Source organism: Aythya fuligula, chromosome 16 (assembly GCF_009819795.1).
Source record: "Aythya fuligula isolate bAytFul2 chromosome 16, bAytFul2.pri, whole genome shotgun sequence".
Taxonomy (NCBI): domain Eukaryota; kingdom Metazoa; phylum Chordata; class Aves; order Anseriformes; family Anatidae; genus Aythya; species Aythya fuligula.
The window spans coordinates 4,574,674-4,592,391 of record NC_045574.1 but is presented as its reverse complement, the minus strand read 5'-3'; the positions used below and the strand labels follow the sequence as shown (position 1 = coordinate 4,592,391).

The window sequence follows — 17,718 nt, the reverse complement described above, 5'->3', positions numbered from 1 at the left end:
TGGAGAATCTGTTGTGTTGCGAAGAAACAGCATTCACTGGGAGCTTTAAACTGCACTTGAGAGAAGGAGCTGAGAGATAGCAATCATGAACGTGAGCTGTCTCCTCCAGGTTTGAGCATTGTCCCCAAGCCATCATGGACAGCAGGATGCTGGGGACAGGGGCCTGGACACAGCCCAGAGAGGTGATGGGTGGTGGGTATCTCCTGACACCTGCAGCTGTAGATCCTGTGTGGTGGACATCTACTGACTGCTGCAGGTGCATCTCTGCAGCTTGAACACAGCACAGAAGCTCTGCAACATCTTAGTTCTTTTATTCATAGAAAAACACCACAAATTCCCATAAAAGCCATCTGCTTCCTTGCATCTTAACTCTCCACCCACTGGCAGTGCAATGCCATCAGCAGCTCCTACCTGAGCTCGAGCTCTCGCCATGCCCGCTGCTCCCCTGGCAGGCTGTGGTCGCAGGGAAGGGCAGGTGCTGGGCACAAGTCATCACCCTGGGGACAGCCCCTGGTAGCACACAACTGTCTTCCCCGCGAGATGGAGAGACCCATCTCTGCCAGGCTGCAGCGTGCTGTGGGCAGCCAGGCTCAGCTCTTCCTGGCTGGAGCTGGATATCAAAGGCCTGCTGCAAACAACATCAGCGAGCGCATAAACAAAGCCAAAGCAGAGGTCACAGCGGCTCCACAACCAGAAGTCACCAGCGCCTAACAAAGGATAAAAGCAAACCAGGAGCCCCCAGCCCCCAGTTCCTTCCATCTGCGCCGCCCAAGGTGTCCATGGCCGGGGATATCAAAGCTTTCCTCCCCATTGTTCCTTCCACAGCCAGGACAGCCCGTGGCCCTCTGCCACCACAGAGCTGGATGAAAGCAGGCCGGTGCCTTTGTGTCTGCTCTGCAGTTCCTGGCATCACGAGGCTGCAGAAAAGCCCCTGTGCGGAGAAAGGGGCATGGACCGCGGCGTGGGGCTACCACAGCAGCATCTCAGTAGGCTCCGACGTGCTCACAGCCCAGCTCATGGTGCCTCCAACGCAGATGCTCATGGCAGCACGTGGTGCTGCTACTCCAAAACCCACCCCCTTGCAGAGCTCTGTGGTTTGTGTTCCTCAACCTGCCCGTTCTGATGGGTGGATGAGGGCAGAGCCCTGCGGTAGTGATGCTCTTCTCCCTCAACATCTCCCAGGGTCCACCACCAGGTCCAGGCCGCAGCTTTATGTCCATTAGGGTAAACTGTCAGAGCCTGGAGCAGAGATATTTTCCATTGATAGCTTTTACGTTGCCTTGTCTGTATGGAGAATTTGGCCAGATCACAGCGACTGGCAGAAAAGTCAAGTGCCAACAGCCTGGGAGGGGCACGTGTGTCCCCATCCTACAGCAGCCTGCCCTGCTCCAGCCACCAGTCCTGGAGCTCGCCCCAACACCACAGCACAAGCTGTCACAATCAAATGAGGAACTCCAAACTGTTTGCCATTACCAGCCAAAGCTAGGTCTGCCATGCAAGGACTATCTTTCAGGGAGATTTGTATCCTAAATGGGGCTTTTCATGAGAAATCCACTTAGTATTCCTCTAAAATTCCAGGAGGGTGAAATCCCCCACTCCCTCATCTCATTAAAATGAAGGAATGCCAGGTATGTGGCAGGAATCTGGGGTGAGAGGAGGAGTGGGGTATATTTTAACCAAGCTGCAGCACGGAAAAAGAAATTATAGTGATCTAAGGACTGGGGTTTGAAACATTTCCCGGCGCTGAGCAGCAGTGCCAGCCAGGAGCATCCTGCTAATGCACAACGCTTAACCCAGGGGACGTAAAACTCAGTTTAAAGATGACAGGAAAAAACCCAACCCTGCCACATTCAGGAACCAGAGCTGCTTTTCCTAATACTTGACAAGCTGTGCAAGGTATTATGCAAGCAGCTTACCAAGAGCTCCCAGCCAGCGCTAGCAGATGGCATCTACCTGGTAACAGCCCTCCTGGCCTCCCATAAAAACCCGAGGCGGGTCCCAGGGGCACGCTACTGTGGGTACATCCAAGGGAACAGCTGGGGACATTTTAAGGGTATTTTGCCTCCGGAGAGCTGGCAGCAGGTTATAATAAACAAAGTTATTTCTAGAGTTGTGCAGAGGAGCCCTGCGAGTGCCTGCCAGCCCCCGGGGCAGGCCCTGCGGGGCTGGTTCTCCCCTGACGTGGCTGGGCTGCCGCTCGGACCGCAGAAACCAGCGTGAGTCAGGCTCGTGCTCCTTATTTATTACCCTTCTCCTTTGAAGAGAGCGAGAACACCCCAAAGAACAAAATCTCCACGTCAAATTCTTTTGGGGAAAGATGTGGCTGTCCAAAAACCACTGTTACAGACTGGACCTGGCCTTCCACCCAGCCTCAGAAGAGGCAGCGAGCCCTCGGCCTCCCATCTCTGTCAGGACAGCCTCCCCTGTGAGGATTCAGCAGGAAGAGCTGCAGAAAGGGGGAGATAATTTAGAGAGGTGGGAAATCAGCCTCAGCCAGCAGCCTCTGGCCCCTTCTGAGCACGGGGGCACAGGACAGCCCATACGCAGCAGCCCCACATGCCACGATGGCAGCTCTGAGGCTTTTGGGGCTGCAGGCCACCAGCACCTTCCTGAACTTTTCCTACCCGGAGGTCCACGAGGCTCTCTTGCCTAAGGGAGGCACCCAACACACCGCCGCCTTCCTGATGGCAGCCAGAGGCCCAAACCTCATTGCTCCCAAGCAGTTTGATGTATTTTGAACCCTAAAACCTGAGTGATAGGGCTCCAGTTTAAAGGCCGCCTGCTCTGTTACCCCAGTGCATGTCCTCTGAATGCAAGGAGCTCAGATGCTTTCCAAAGGTCTCTCTCTTCTGGAATATATGTGACTTAGGTTTGAATAAAGCCATATTTTTTACCCGAATATTGTAAAGTCTGGTCAGACTTGCCACAACTGTTGCCCTGAGCTTCCTTTGGGGATGAGCTTCCTCTTGATTTAACAGCCTGATTTCACAGCTCTTGGAAATGCAGGAACCCAGATGCCTATGAGGAAGCCCATTGGCAACATAAAAGATGTTTTCCCCACCGACACGTCACTTTTATTTCCTGACAGGTAAAGGGAGAAGCTGCTTTGTACTTTACCTCCCTATTGAAATAAATTAATAGGCAAAGAAATCCTGTCCTGCCTAAAACCAGGAATTTTGAGAGCATAAAAGCTTCTGAGTCAGCCCATAAATCCGGCTTGTTCCATATTCTGACAGTGATCAGTAGCAATTGCTTAAGAATAAAAGAATATATAGAGAGTGATTCTTACCCCACTGCCTGCCTCACCCAGCTTCCAACCCGGGGTGGTTGGAAGACCTTCCACTTGCACCTGGCCTAAATGTGCATTAAATGAGGACAGCCCCATTCCCCACAGCCCCATTTCCAGCCTTCCCACCACCCTTATGGTCTTCTGCAGTTTTGCACCGCGTGAAAAGCCTCCGCTAGCACACCTCCCAGGTTAATTCTGCTGTTACAGATGCTGAGACAGGGAACCAAGGTCGAAGCAAACGAGCACAAACTGGCTTGTCAGGAGTAAATAGAGATGAAAATTAATGCACGTCTCCTGGCTCCTGATGTAGCACTATCATTATGGTCTTTACCGCATTAGGAAATTGCAAGAAAAAGAAAAAAAAAAAGATCCCTATGGATGGAGAAAACCCAATACAATTAAAATCAAACAAACAAACAAGAAACTTATGGCACTTTGCCATCCTAAGAGCTAGGGCTGGGCTCGTGAAGAAGTGGGGCAAAAGGTGTGCATCACCTAAATATAGCAAACCCGGCCTCTGAAAAGAGGGCACAAAATGCAGCGTGAAGAATCCCTGGCACACCAAGCAGCAGCCTGAGCCTTTCAAGAGCGAGCAGTTTTGTTGAAGCTGATGCTCGGGGACTGGCTCACTATCGCACGAAGCAGTGGGAGTGAATAATGGGACTTGGAACAGCTGCTCTGCGCCTGACGTGTCGAACCGGGGTGGAAATCCCACCATCTGACTTGGGGGATAATGTTAAATCCATTACAGCAGCCTGCCCTCCCCTGCTCATCCCACACAAGCTTCAAAACTTCTCGCTTACGACGGGCTGCTACAGGATCCTTGCAGGCTGCCTCTAGAGGGATAATCCTAAATTTTAAGTGACAGCTCATGGGCATCTTCTCTTTCTTCTGACATGCTGTCTTACGCAGCACATTAACTCTTCTGGAGATTAATAACTGGAGCAAAAAGCTCTAATCTTGGTGTCCTAGTGGAGATTTAGCAAGGAATGGTTACTGTTTGAAGTCGTTATGGTGTAGGAAATGTAAGAAGCCTCCAAGACCAAAAGCAACCCTTGTATGCAGCTCAAACGGAAATCTGGGACAGCAGACACGTGCTCTGTTCGGTCTCCAGGGCTCCTCACTGACGTGGTGTTTCCACTCGGAGCAGATCTTAGGGACCCTGCGAAAGGTGGAACCCAGATTGAGCTCTCATTTCCATTAAATAGACGAGCTCACCAAGCCTGACGAATTGCAGCTTGTACTTTTGCCTTCTTTGACCTCAATTAGGCGATAACTTGGTTGCATAATAAGGTTACAGCTTGCTTTGAACTTCAGGTATTAAGGACCAACCGTGAACCTCTCAACCACCTCCGACCTGGCAGCTGCACTTGTTGGCATGCAGGACACCTGCGAGGACAAACACCCTACAGATTTTAGGGCTGCTTACGCAGCAGCTCACTCAGTGGCACCTCTACAACCGCTTGGCAAAGGCCCTCACAGCATCACTTCAAGTTTCCTGTCCACAGAACTCTTTTCAATATCTGGTTTTCTCATTGTAGCAGTTCCTCCAGTTCCACGGAAGTCCCAATAAAGAGACAAGGAGGTGCTTTCCTGGCCTCTTCCTGGCATTGGGTGGCATAAGCCACTGCACAGAAGAAATGTTCCAAGCCCCTTTGGGTTTGGTGAACCCTGTGACAGTTATATGGAAAACAAACACCCAGCTCCTGGCATGGGCATGAGAAAACCCTGCACAGAAGCGTCCCAGAGGTGGAGCTCCAGGAGCACTTCAGCCAACGCTGCTGTCAATGCGAACACCGCTGCGTCTGCCTGCCCTCAGCATCCCACCCCCGTCCCACTTCTGTGCCACTGCTCATGTAGCACTACAGTGAATGTTCCAGGGAAACAAACCCAAAACAGGTAGAATTCATCCTGCTTTGCCACATCCATGCTTTTCACATTGCTACTCCAAGCAATTAAGTGACCACCAGCATATTTAGCACAGCTTCTGGCTGTAATTGTAGTGCCCAAGGTCATTCATTACCCCAGCTGCTACAAGGATAAAGTAACAAATTAACTGCTAATATTTAGGACAGGATAAAATTATGCTCCCTTGAAGGTGTTTAGGCAGCTGATCTGGCATTTCTTTACTCCATCAGGCTTTGAATTCCTACAAAAAAGTGGTTGGAATGATTTGGCCAAACATTTAAAGCAATGTCACCATCCGCTGCAGGTTTCCATGCTGGAAGTTTTCCGCACAGCACCCAGCACCAGAACAAGTTTCTGCACCACAAGCATTGCTCCTGCCGTGACTGTCAGAGGGGTCAAACAGCAACAGGCCATCAGAGCCTGCACTGCAGCTCACCCACCCGAGCTGAGATCAGAAGAGACACTTGGCTGGAGTGTAACATTTCTGCTGTCAGCACAGCACGTTCTGCCACATTCCTTAAACACCTGCAGAATTGCCGTAATACTCCTGAAAAGCAGCAGGCCTCCAGGCAGCTGGGGACAGAGCGGCAGGCCGAATCTGAGGCCATCTGAAGGTAGCAAACTCCCTTCCCCATCCAGCTAGGGCCAGGCCATGGAGAGCAACCAGCTCAAGGAACCACACAGGAGCAGGTGACAGCTCTTCCCCCTGCTGAGCCACGTGTGACTGCAGGACTGCCCACACACAGGCGTGCCCTCGGTGTTTGATAGCAGATTTTTCTTAAGGTCAGGTGTCTGAGTAATGCTTTCTGAATCCAGCAGTGTGCGTATTGCATCCTGTAGCAATAAACTCCATGCTCCAGCACCAAGTACCTCACATCCTTTGTTTTCACGCTGCCAGATGACTTCTCTTGGAGCTCTGCAGTTCTTCGGGGACTGCAAGCCACCACCTGTTTACTTTCCTTATTCCAATTATGGTCTGGATATTTTCCCCATAGTCTTACCTTTTCCAGACTAGAGGCTTACTTGCCAAACTCCTGCAGTCTGCTTGGGTTTCGGTTCAGCATCGATTATTCTTTTGGGAAAGCAACAGAGAGTTGTTCAGTGTGAGAACTGAATCCCTGGTCAAATTTCAGGTGGAGCGTGCTGTGCAGCAGGACAGGGGCCTGGCTCAAACCTGCATTTTTCAACAACGTACCATCACTCACAGCCTGCAGTCATTAAAGAGGTCAAAGCACTGAAACACACACAGCCGTGGTGAAGCAAAGAGTTTGCTTTATTGCTGAAGAGACTTTTGATGACCATCATCTACGCTTAGACTGCAAGCAATTTAGAAGGGATTTATTATGCCAAATTTGAGCATCTGAAGCGTCTATCAACCCTGATACATCAGTGTCAGCATTCATCACAACATTGAGACCACCTGAGACGTGGCAGGGGACACAGCATCAGTCCTCTTATTTCCCAGCCCTGCACCAATGAAGCTGACACAGATTGTTTCAGGGGATGTGCTATCAAGAGGCTTTCAGTGGAGGAAGCCAGTGGATTGTGTTATCATGAAACACCAGCGAGCTTTTTGCAGCTAACGTGGAGGTGCTTCCAGCCAGCTTTTGAAGAGCAGCAGAGAAGATTCCCCCCCAATCAAGAGCTGCCCTGCTCAGCCACCACTGCTGTAAAACCACCTGAGCACTACATGCACCTCAGCTTCCTTCTGGACTGTGCTTTATGGGGGGCTCTTTCTGTACAGCTGGACCCCATGTTATGTCAGGTCTCCAGTTTCAACCAACGTCAGTAATACCAACAACCACATAAAGCATCCAGAATCCTACTAATTGTAGGAAGTTAGTGGAAAGCACACAGAGGGATGGGCATCGGACAAGACCAGGCCAGGGGGCCTCAGGAGGAGGCAGAGAGCAGCCCCTCTGGCCTCCAGCAGCACAACACAGCCTGACAAGCACTCGCTGTGACGAGCGAGGGAGACGCCTGCTGGACTGCCTTGCGTGATACAAGTCAAGCTTCTGAATCACACCACGGAAGCAGCATACAAGCAGTAAGTTTTAATAAAAAAATGTAAAACATTTGCAAAATCCCCTGAGTCTTACTGTGAAAGTTCCTAAGGCTGTACTTTTCTCCGGAATGCACTTTTCCTGTGTTCCTCCTTGCCGACTCGCCCTCCTGCGCTATGCAGCAGCAGCACGGCGTCTGCCAGGTGCTGCAACCGGGCCAGCTGCTGCCCCAGAGCAGCTCGGCCATCTGCCCCTTCAAGGGGCTGGATGAGATGCTTTGTGCTCCACGCACAGCTCAGACTGCAAGACCACAGGGAACTCTTCTCTTTGCTCTTTTATCTCCCCCGGGGGGCTGTGGCAAAGGCTCTGTGCTACGCCTGCTCACAAGGATTGCCCGTGCTAGATGTCAGCGCTCTGCTGGGTGCTAATGCCTCTGTAGTCCGTGGGGCTTGCTTTGGAAGTCTGATGGGAACATAAACGTTTGAAGCACAGTGTTCCTTGAGATATTCTCCCCCTTTTTCTTCATAGTCCTTCCTGGTTATCCAGCCTTCCTCACGGGTCATGTGTTCCACTGCCCAGTCCCTAGCCCCATACCAGGCATCTAAAATTGGGCTGGAGGCAAGGTGAACCTGGATGGAAGGAAAACACAACAATAAATGTAGGAGAATATCGAGTTGTTTAATAACTAAACACAGTAAAGTCCTTTTTATGCTGGATAGAATAGTATGGGATGTAAATCACAATTTTAGAAGTCTCAGCTGATAATTCAGTGCTTCTGAAAGGAGCATGAGGAAAGGATTTGACATGTTTTCACCTTGAGATCAGTTCAGCATGAAACTGCAGTTTCTACAGACTGCAAAGCCTGTATTATCACATTCACAACCAGCGGCCCTCACAGCTGGAAGCCAACACAGGAGGACCTGGTAGTAATGCAAAAAAAGTATCAAGTGCTCCAGCGTGAATTCCAGCAATGCTGCAGGCTAAGAAATCACAGTATGTGGGGAAAAGACCACACGTGTCCTTTCCACTTGTGTAGATCCCATTTCTATTTAAGTGATTCCTGTCACTGCAGCTTAAAATGCTTTCCTGCTGCAGTTACAGGCAGGCTAGACTAGACACCATGCAAGTACCATATGAAATATCTGAAGTGACAGATGTTTGACAGAACCAAACTATGGAACATATTTTAATGGAAAGAAATCTTTATTCTGTTAGAAATAGCGATATTAAAAGCAGCTCATTCTCTTCCCATTGACAACCTATGGACCCCAAACTAGCAAGCAATATCCTTCCTAAAGCTGCCAAGTATATGGTAGTTTGTCAGTCACACCCTGCTCAGAGCTACAAAAAGACACTCTACACAGCAAGTGTTACAGAACCTGTTACAGGACCACAAATTGCCACAAGAATTGCTGCTTTTCTTCTCCTCCTGTGCTTAAAGAGATTTGCTATTTGAGATGGTAGTAGATTTTGGTACATAAGCTAGTTTCAGACCAGCAAGAGAGGCTTTTACAAAACGCATGGCAAGCTCTGGGTCTTCCCCAGCTCGGATAGTGCTATTGAGAAAGTAGCAGAGGACGATAGGTTTGTAAGATAGGTACCATTATCTGCTATCCCACAGTTGTTACATCAACTGTATCTTTGCTTCACCATCATTCTCTGAGTCAAAGCAGCTGTCATATGCCTCATCATGGAACATTCTCCATCCCATGCTCTAAGTACACTCACTCCATACCTCTCCCAGACAGGAATACTTTTTAACACATGTTTTTGTGAAGTCTGTTCATCTATCAGGACACGTACCTGAAAAGATGACTGGAACGGCCGCATTTCGAGGAGTTCTTTCTGAACTCTAGCTTTCAGTCCAGGGTACATCGCATTTCCACCAGTGAGAAAAACATTCTGGACGAGAATAGCTTGTTGCTCCTTTGGATACCTGCAAGGAACAAAAGAGCTTAACCTTTTCCAAGAGCAATATTCCTATAAACTGAACAGCTATGGAGAAAACACTGATAGTTTGCCTTCAAGATTCACTTTGAGAAATTTCCTTCACTTCACCAGCACGAGACCCTGTGCTCATTTGGTTTCCATTTGGTTTCTGAAAATTCCTGGGGTGGCAGAAGAAAACCCTTAAAGTCCTCTGAACCATACCCCCATAAATCAACAACTCAGCAGATCTGGAATTCTTGCCTCCCAGAAAATGCAACCTCACGCGTTCACACAGGTTGAGGGGTTACATTTGCTGATGTTAAGTTGGCTGGAAATAGGTGTCCAGCAAGTGTGCCTGAACCATACCTTACAGACGCCACAGATGGCTTTGGTTTTACAAACCAGACTGCTAGCGTATTGTTTCTGGGGATGGATATTTATGAGGGTTCTTTGTTTCCCTGTACAACTTGTACCAGTGCTTTCCAAAGTGGGACATGTGCAAGACAATCCATGGGTATACAGGAAGAAAGTATTTTTCACAGTATCACCGTTATCAGTTATGTTGGAAAAGATCCTTAAAATCATCAAATCCAACCATCCACCAGGCACTACAAAGGCCGCCACCAAAATAAGTCCCTGAGCACCACATCCACACAGCTCTTAAATGCCTTCAGGAATGGTGACTCCACCACTTCCCCAGGCAGCCTGTTCCAACGCCCACTGCCTTTCCACGAGGAAATTCTTCCCACTACCTAGTCTAAACTTACCCTGGAACAACTGGAGGTTGTTTCCTTGTATCTTATCAGTTGTCACCTGAGAAGAGAGACCAACACCTGCCTCCCTACAACTTCCTTTCAGACAGTTTTAGAGAGCAACGAGGTCTCCCTCAGCTTCTGCTTCTCCAGACTAACCCCAATCCCTCAGCCACTCCTTATACACCTTATTTCCTAGTTCTTTCACCAGCTTTGCTGCTTTTCTCTGAATGCATTCCATTAACTCAATATCTTTGCTGCACTGATGGGACTAAAACTAATTTTCGTAGCATTAATAAGACATTTCATCCTTTTAAAATTTCTATTATGTTTTATAATGTTAGCACAGCATCAAATATCTGTAATTTATAAATATACAAATATACAAAATCTGTGTTTTTTTAAACTATATGGGTGCATGATCAAAAATGTTTGGAGATCACTGACTTAGAGGCCACATGTGGCCTTCAGACCAGAAAAGACATCTCTAACCTGCAATGCTCAAGCCTACCGAAAAGAACTATTCAAACATATTTCTCAAGTTCTTTTTAAGTAACCACCAGTATTGCAAAAGCTGATATCAAAACAAGACCAGCCTGTTTGAAGAACGTGCCTGTTAGCTTCATAAACTCACCTCTCAAGGACATATTGCATAGTTTCTGCTATACCAGCCTGGTCTTCTCCTATCAGGGAGGGCTGGAAGACAATCTCTGGAGCTCTGATTCTTTCAGTGCCAAGAAAGAGTTGGTGGTACTCTGCCAGGTTAAACACGGGCTTTAAAAACAAGATTGAGAAGTATTAGAAAGTTGTGCTAAAGAATAGTAACATTCTATAGTAACTAAAGTTTCCAAACAATGCTTTACAAAAAAACAGTCATGATCTCAAAGAAAGGACAATGCTGTAAAAGGTTATAAAAGGTTAAAGAAAATGGACTTATCTTATTCCTCCCCCCCAATTTGTTGCCACTCATTTCTATGGCTCAATCTTACCAAATGAAAGTTTTGTTCACTGCGATGTGATATTGGGTTATGGATCACACACACACAAACTTAAGCAGGACTTTTTCCCTAAAAGCACAGAACTGCTATAACATGCACTGCCTGTAGAGATAAGAGCGGGTACATTCATGCCCCAAACCATCAGTTACGATGAAGAACATTTCTCCTCTTGGCGTTCTGTTCAGAGGGTTAAGCACCTCTCCCAAGAGCAGACATTGTCTGTATTTGGAGAAATGTTAGCACACTAGTTAGACTACCAGTAGGCAGTAACCTCTGACACAAGAAGTAGATACAGAATTCCAACCTGTACTGTAGCAACAGGCTTCTCAGCTTCGGGCTGATCCTCGGCAAATAAAGGTTCAAACTCGTTAATACTTTCCACATCCTCCAGTGACTGTTCACTGCCCAGTGGATCCAAATCAGGGGTCTGGAAATAGAGAAGGTTGCGGTAGGTTAGCTCAGATGTGCTAGGCACATACATGACTTCAATTCTGGTGACACTTGGAAAACTCAACCCAGATTCCCTCCAATCTCAACTCTAAAACACACTTGAAACTGAATATGCTGTTCTTCAGCACTGAAGAAAAAACAGAAGGATGACCAACCAAGAAAAGATGTGTTAAGAAATACATTCACTCAAAGCGTAAAAATCAAGCACTTTCAAAAAAAAAAAAAAAAAAAAAGTTATCCTGAGGTCAGCTCAGAAATTAAAGGTCTTAGTCACCAGGCTGACTGCCAGGACCGCAGCCTAGCCGTGCAGTGTAACGTACTGCCCAGTACAACAATGTATTAAAATAGCTCTTTAAGTTGGTTGAAACTTGGTGCTCTCACTGCTCTAATTACCATTTAATTCCCTGCTCTGTTTGTGTGGAACTGGAAAACAAATATTTGCTAGCTACAAAGCTAGCACACAGTTTTTGACAGTTGCCTAGTTTCAACTGCCTAGCATCTGCACATGGGCTACACTGAAAAAAGCTGCATTTCACACAGACACGAAGCTCCTCTGCTCCCAAAGCTCCTCTGTAATGAGAAGTATCACGACTAAAGCACTGTTGTGAAGTAGGGACAATTCTTCAGTTATTTCATTTATTTCAGTATTTTAATGAAATAGCTTTTGGGTTTTATTGCTAAGGGTTTGGTTTTGTCATTTTACTTTTTTTAAACAAACATTTGTTGCAACATTTAGCAAGTAATGCCAGCATGGGATACAGCTAGATCATTTAAACCTTCTGAAGTTTACCTCATTTAAAAAACAAGCAGCTACTCAACACTGAAGTTTAAGCTGTATTGATTGTTACAGCAAACAGTAGTCACCTGAAGTTGTCTCCAGTTTTTTTGTCTTCTAACCCCCTGCCCACAAAAAAAAAAGCAACAGAAAAAAAACAGAACTCAGCTGAAAAGTTGGCACAGACCCTGGGACAAAATAATTAGATTTTAATCTCCTTTATACAGCCTATACATATAGGAGAGCCAGCCTATCTTCACAAAGGGATTTGGTGATAATAGTATGCTCTTTCACAAAGTGCAAAATGATCAGAAAGGCTTGCCAATTAATTTAAGGTCTGAGACTACACCTAGCAAACAGGAGGAGTGTGGGATCCAAAATGGACATGTTGGGACATGGGCACAACCACCTAGCAAAGTCACAAGTTGCTGCTGGTCTCTTTCTACAATGTTTTCTTTTGACAGAAGACAAGTGTAAAACCCATGATCTACCTCCATTTTGCTCAGATACAGTCCTCCTGATTCTTACACAAACTTTCCTGATAAGGATAGGGGAAGCAGCACCCAGAAGAAACCAGCTCACCAGCTAGTTTTGGCTATGTCTCAACTGCTAAATAAAACATGAGAACTCCATCTGGCATCACTCTCCTCTATCCTTCATTTTTCTGTTTTCTTCTCTACCTTTTCCTAAGGAAAGACTAATAGAACTAAAAAGGTTTTATACAACTTGAAAGGTGAACGTACAAGCAGTCCTAGACAATGCTTTAGAACTGGTATGTACTGGGTCTGTGTTACCCTGGCAAAGCAGACAAATATGTTTCTCTTCTTCAAGGAACCTCCAACAACCAAGCCTAGCAATTAATCTTTCATTGTTAATTAAAAAGAATAAAGCATCCTACCTAATTGCACCAAACATAGACAAAACAAAAGCAAAGGGTTAGCTGTTTAGCATGCACTTCCCTGCACCCAAAAGCAAAGAACATAAACATTGGAAAAAACAGAACTTAATAGTTCTTCTGTATCTTTAATACTAGGCTACAGACATTTAAGGATGGTTTTTGACCTATAAGTACTTAAATCTCAAGATGTTTTAATCAAAGTGCCGCATCATTAATTCTCAGACACTGAAAAAAGTAAGGCCTGGTATGCCAGAATCTTAGAGTCATTAAGGTATGTTAAAAATAAGTTCACCAGAAGCAATGCAAAAGTAAAGACAGATTGGTTTGCAGCATGACCAAGAGCGAGTATGTTACCTGCTGCATTTACAACCCCCAAACCAACTCACCCTGAAGTATGGCCACGGGCCAGTACATGCTGCCAGCAGTAAGTACAAAGGGAGCAGTACCTTCAGACTGATCTTACCTTTCAGGGCTATTTTCCTTTTTCCAACCCCAGGTTTTTAAAGATAGTCAAGAAATCTTTGAGAAAACTTAAAGATTTAACATAGGTGTAACACTTTAACTAGTGCCACGAAGCCTAGGTGTTATGCTTAAAGTTACATGGAATCAAGCTATCAGGTACTGCACAGTGATCTGGGATGAGCAGCACAAGATGAGTGATTTCAGGCATACAACCAAAACTCCCTTTCTGTAACTGCATAGGAAAGATGGAAGTGAGGAGCAGTTGCCCAATTAACAAGGAGTGTGTTAGAGGAGAAGCTTAGTTCATCTATAATACAGCTATTTACAGAAAGGGCACATTTTAAGGCACAAACTTGATTCTCTCAGAGATAAGAATGGTGAAAATGTTATACCTCTGGTTTGCTGTCCACAACATCCACTTCAATATTGACTTCTGCCTGTAGGATTTTTTGCTTCGTTTGTTCAACGGCCAGGCTCAATTTGTTGATATAAGATTGAAGTTCTTCTGCAGAGTCCATGTTCAGCTCCACCAAAGCTTTGTGGAATTGATCCATTTGACCATCTTCTAAAAGTTCCTACAGACAGATCAGAGCTGCTTGTGATGAACTCCACGTGGAAATCAACTACGCACGTACATAAACTTTGCCTTCGTTATGATAAATTATGGCTGTGCCTGCTTCTACAGCAAGCAGAATACAAAAATACTATTCAAAACCTGCAAGCATCACCTGCATCAATTAACTTTTCTTATGCAGCAAGTAACCTTAAAGTTACATATCAGAAAATGCCCAGGACAGTTACAGCTCCTTTACAGTGACACAGAACCTTTGGGTAAAGCTCAGAGAGCAACCTACACTTCTCCCAGATGACTACCCAGAGAACTGCCACCGTTACCTGTACATACAGTAGCCTGTCCAGCCTCTCTTGGTCGAGTTGCAGCTTCTCCTCTCTACGGCGTGCGTTGAGTTCTTGAAGCCTGCGCAATTGCTGCTGTCTCCTCTCCTGCTTTTCCTCGGATGTCAGAGTGCTTCCCAGTAGTTTGTTAGAAAAAGGCAGCTGCATCTTGTGCACGTTGTTCTCATAGTACTCTGGGGACCTCCACTTCTGTAGTTCTTAAAGTTTTGAGAGTAAAGGAACTATTTTACCAGGCTGAACAGGATGATTCACATCTGTATACACTCCATGCTAAGTTCAGACTTTGAAGAAAGAAGACAACAGTCCAGCCTACGATCCTGTCCACCTCTTGGAACCCACCCCCTTATTTAGCTACCTCTTCAGATCACTGCCTTCCAGTTGTACACTCAGTGCAAATGGTTCTTAGCACTCTGTTCTCCAGCGTGAAGTAAACACTAAGTACTAAGAAGTGGGAAGTGCACACTAATGTCTCTTCTCTCCTCCCAGCCGTAAGGGAGTGAATTTTCATCTGCAATAATCTATTATCATTCACAGAGAAGTCTGACCTAATATGGAAAGGATTTCTAAAATTCAGTTTTGTTTCATGAAATGCTACAGCACTCAAACTGTTGACAAGCTTTCCCTGTGTAATAGACTAAAAGAAAGATCCCCATAAGGAAAGCAAAATAGAAGCAGTGTTTGAGCCTGAACCCTAGCCAATTTGAGAACGAGTTCGGATCTAAGGTTCCATGAAGGGTATTTTGTGATTAATAAAGTGTTTTTACCTTCTATATAGTCTTCTGCAATGTAGCTATGCTCATGAAGTATTTCCTCCATGCGACTGAGAGTGATGGCAGCAAAATGTCCAGGGTATTTCAGCTGTAGGAGGCGTTGAAGATACACAGCTGCCTGACACCCTCCAATATTAATACGTTTGCAGTTTTTAGCATCCAACCTGAAAATGCAAGGGAAACAAATGGAACTGAAAAGATCTAGAAGTTCACTGCAAAACAGACCTCCTGCTTCATTCAGCATTATTCGTTTTTAACATGGTCAAGCATACAGATAATTATTAACATGGTAATATTTTAAGAATAATTTCTCCGAAAAAAATTTGTTCTTTTTCTCAGGCAATAACCATAAGCACTGCTTTGTTTGCAGATGCATTCTGAAAGGCTCTGCTTTAAAAATGATAATTTCAGTTATGTCAACAAAAGACATTGCTTTATTTTAAAGAGGGAAGTTACGATTCTGTGCAACTATAAGTAGTCCCTCTAACCTCTATAAAACTTTGCAATTGGCCAGGTGTAAGCTTTGAAAAATCTGAAAGCTTTGCTGGATGTCATAAAGCTCCCTCCTGCAGTAACAGTTAAAAAATAATAAATAAAAAAAACACAAAAACAATGTAGCCGCATAATCAGAATGAGCAAAGTCTTAAGGACTGCAGAAATCTCAGAGAACACTTCCTTTTGTCCCAAAGCTACTTTAAATTCAATATGCTTTTTAATATCTGATCTTACTTAAGACAGATATCCCTGTCTGCATTTGAAAGTATGGATCTACGCGTGAATAGTAATTAAAAACAAGTTCTGTACAAGGACAGCACTGCTTTTTCAATTCAAAATTCAACAGAACTTCACAAGATCTGAAGACCTAGCTTTTCCTCTTCACTATAAATTAAGACTGATAAGAACATATTCTGCAGGAAATGCAACACTGAATGCTGGAGAAACAGGTATTGTGATCACTGAAAAAAAAATAAAAAAAAATCAATGACTGACAAAGAGGCTGCACTGTACTTAAGACACCAAGAACTCACCTGCCTTCTAGGACTGGCAAAATATGCGTACACTGATAGCCTGAAGATATCACCAAACCACTGCAGGGCCAGTTCTGCCTCCTGTTGTGGTAAAAACTATACAAGCTATCCACACCATAGGACACTTTGGGAACCTGGTAGCATTCGAAGAGGAGCTCTGACATCATTTGCCTTGAATACAGCGGATTGCACACTGCTTCTGTCAGAACAATGGGATGATCAACACAGCCCTGTAAAAGACAAGAGAAAAGAAACAAATGAAAGGACAAAGAGAAAATCCATAGATACTTATCCTTCCTCCTCTTTTAAAGATCAGCAACTCCTCCAAAGCAGCAAGGAGAAAGCGCTTCACTTGCAGGCTGCTGAATGCTTAAGTTAAATTACACCTAGCACTTATGGGGAAAAAAAGGCTTGTCTATAGCAGGCTTTTCAGTTTTAAGTCAACCAAGGAACAGACTCCTAGGAGTAGAGAAAAACGGATGTTAAAAGCATATATACACTGTTGAAGGTACACATAAAGAAAAATCCGTGGAACGAGTAGGCAAAAGGTGACTGAAAACTGGCGGGGGCTCAGTTCAGCCCTAGGCAAAGCTTTTGTGCCCCAGAGCTGGCACAGGCCTCGGCTCTGCTGGGCACACACCAAGGCGTGGACAGAAGCTGACCAGACGCCCACAACACTCGAGCTGGGAGGGACCCTGCCAGCAGCCCCTGCCGCTTCCCTTGCACACCCAGCGCCTCATCGCCACCCCCGGGGGGCTGAAGACACCCTGGGGACCCGGGGGGACACCCTGGGGACACCCTGGGGACCCGGGGGGGGGCAGCAGGGTGCAGGCTGCGGGGCCGTGCCCCACGCCGGGGGCTCCCCTCGGGCACCCGCGGGCGGTACCTGCGAGGAGACGCCGAGGCGCTGGAAGACGTGGTCGAGGAGCAGCTCCTGCAGCTCCAGCTGCACGGGCACGTTGCGGTCGAAGGGCGAGCGGAGCAGCCAGCGCAGAGGCTCGGGGCTGCCCAGGTCGTTGCCCACCTGAGTCTCGGCTCCTGCTCCGCCGCGGGCTCCCCGGCTGCGAGCCGCCAGCGAGCGGAACCGCAGCAGGGGCTCGGCGGGGACGGAGGGGTCGGCGGCCGCCCAGCCCGCCCGGGTCTGGAAGGAGCCGTTGTCGATCACCAGCGGCACCGGCTGCGGGCTCCGCACGGCCGGGCTGGGCGCCAGCACCGGGTCCGGGGCCCAACGCGCGTCGCGGAAGGCGAACACCCGGCCCGCCGCCATCTTGAGCCCTCCCCGCTGCTGCCTCCGGCCGGCGGCACCGAGCCCTGCCTGCCGTTCCGGGGCCGGGCTGCCTCGGGAAGGCGCCTGAAAGGGCAGATTGTGGGGTTTTCAGTCAGAGGGGGGATGTCCCGAGAGGCTGGGGGTGCCCCATCACTGGGGGTGCTCGGGGTCGGGCTGGGTGAGGCGCTGAGCAGCCTGTGCCCCTCAGAACTGCTGCGGGGCTGGCAGCTGAGGTGCGGCTGACCCTCACTGCAACACAGCAAAAACTAACAGC

General features: G+C 47.0%; 1 protein-coding gene across 1 annotated transcript; it reads right to left on the bottom strand.

The window, feature by feature from the left end:
• Nucleotides 1-6,713: 6,713 nt before the first annotated feature.
• On the bottom strand, nucleotides 6,714-17,444 carry ACTR5 (actin related protein 5). The gene is made up of 9 exons (XM_032198323.1): nucleotides 17,064-17,444; nucleotides 16,178-16,407; nucleotides 15,144-15,313; nucleotides 14,359-14,576; nucleotides 13,857-14,039; nucleotides 11,184-11,306; nucleotides 10,516-10,655; nucleotides 9,004-9,136; nucleotides 6,714-7,829 (listed from the first exon to the last, which is right to left on the bottom strand). The coding sequence occupies exons 1-9, from the start codon at nucleotides 17,442-17,444 to the stop codon at nucleotides 7,572-7,574; spliced, it is 1,836 nt and encodes a 611-aa protein (XP_032054214.1). The 3' UTR covers nucleotides 6,714-7,571.
• Nucleotides 17,445-17,718: the final 274 nt, after the last annotated feature.

Bases quoted from the DNA above. Each gene is read 5' to 3' on its own strand.
- ACTR5 (XM_032198323.1), bottom strand. From the start codon at position 17,444: ATGGCGGCGGGCCGGGTGTTCGCCTTCCGCGACGCGCGTTGGGCCCCG. The intron at 15,314-16,177 runs GTGAGTTCTTGG...TTGCATTTTCAG, and splicing joins TTGCCAGTCCTAGAAGGCAG to GTTGGATGCTAAAAACTGCA. The intron at 9,137-10,515 runs GTGAGTTTATGA...TGTTCCTTGCAG, and splicing joins ATGCAATATGTCCTTGAGAG to GTATCCAAAGGAGCAACAAG.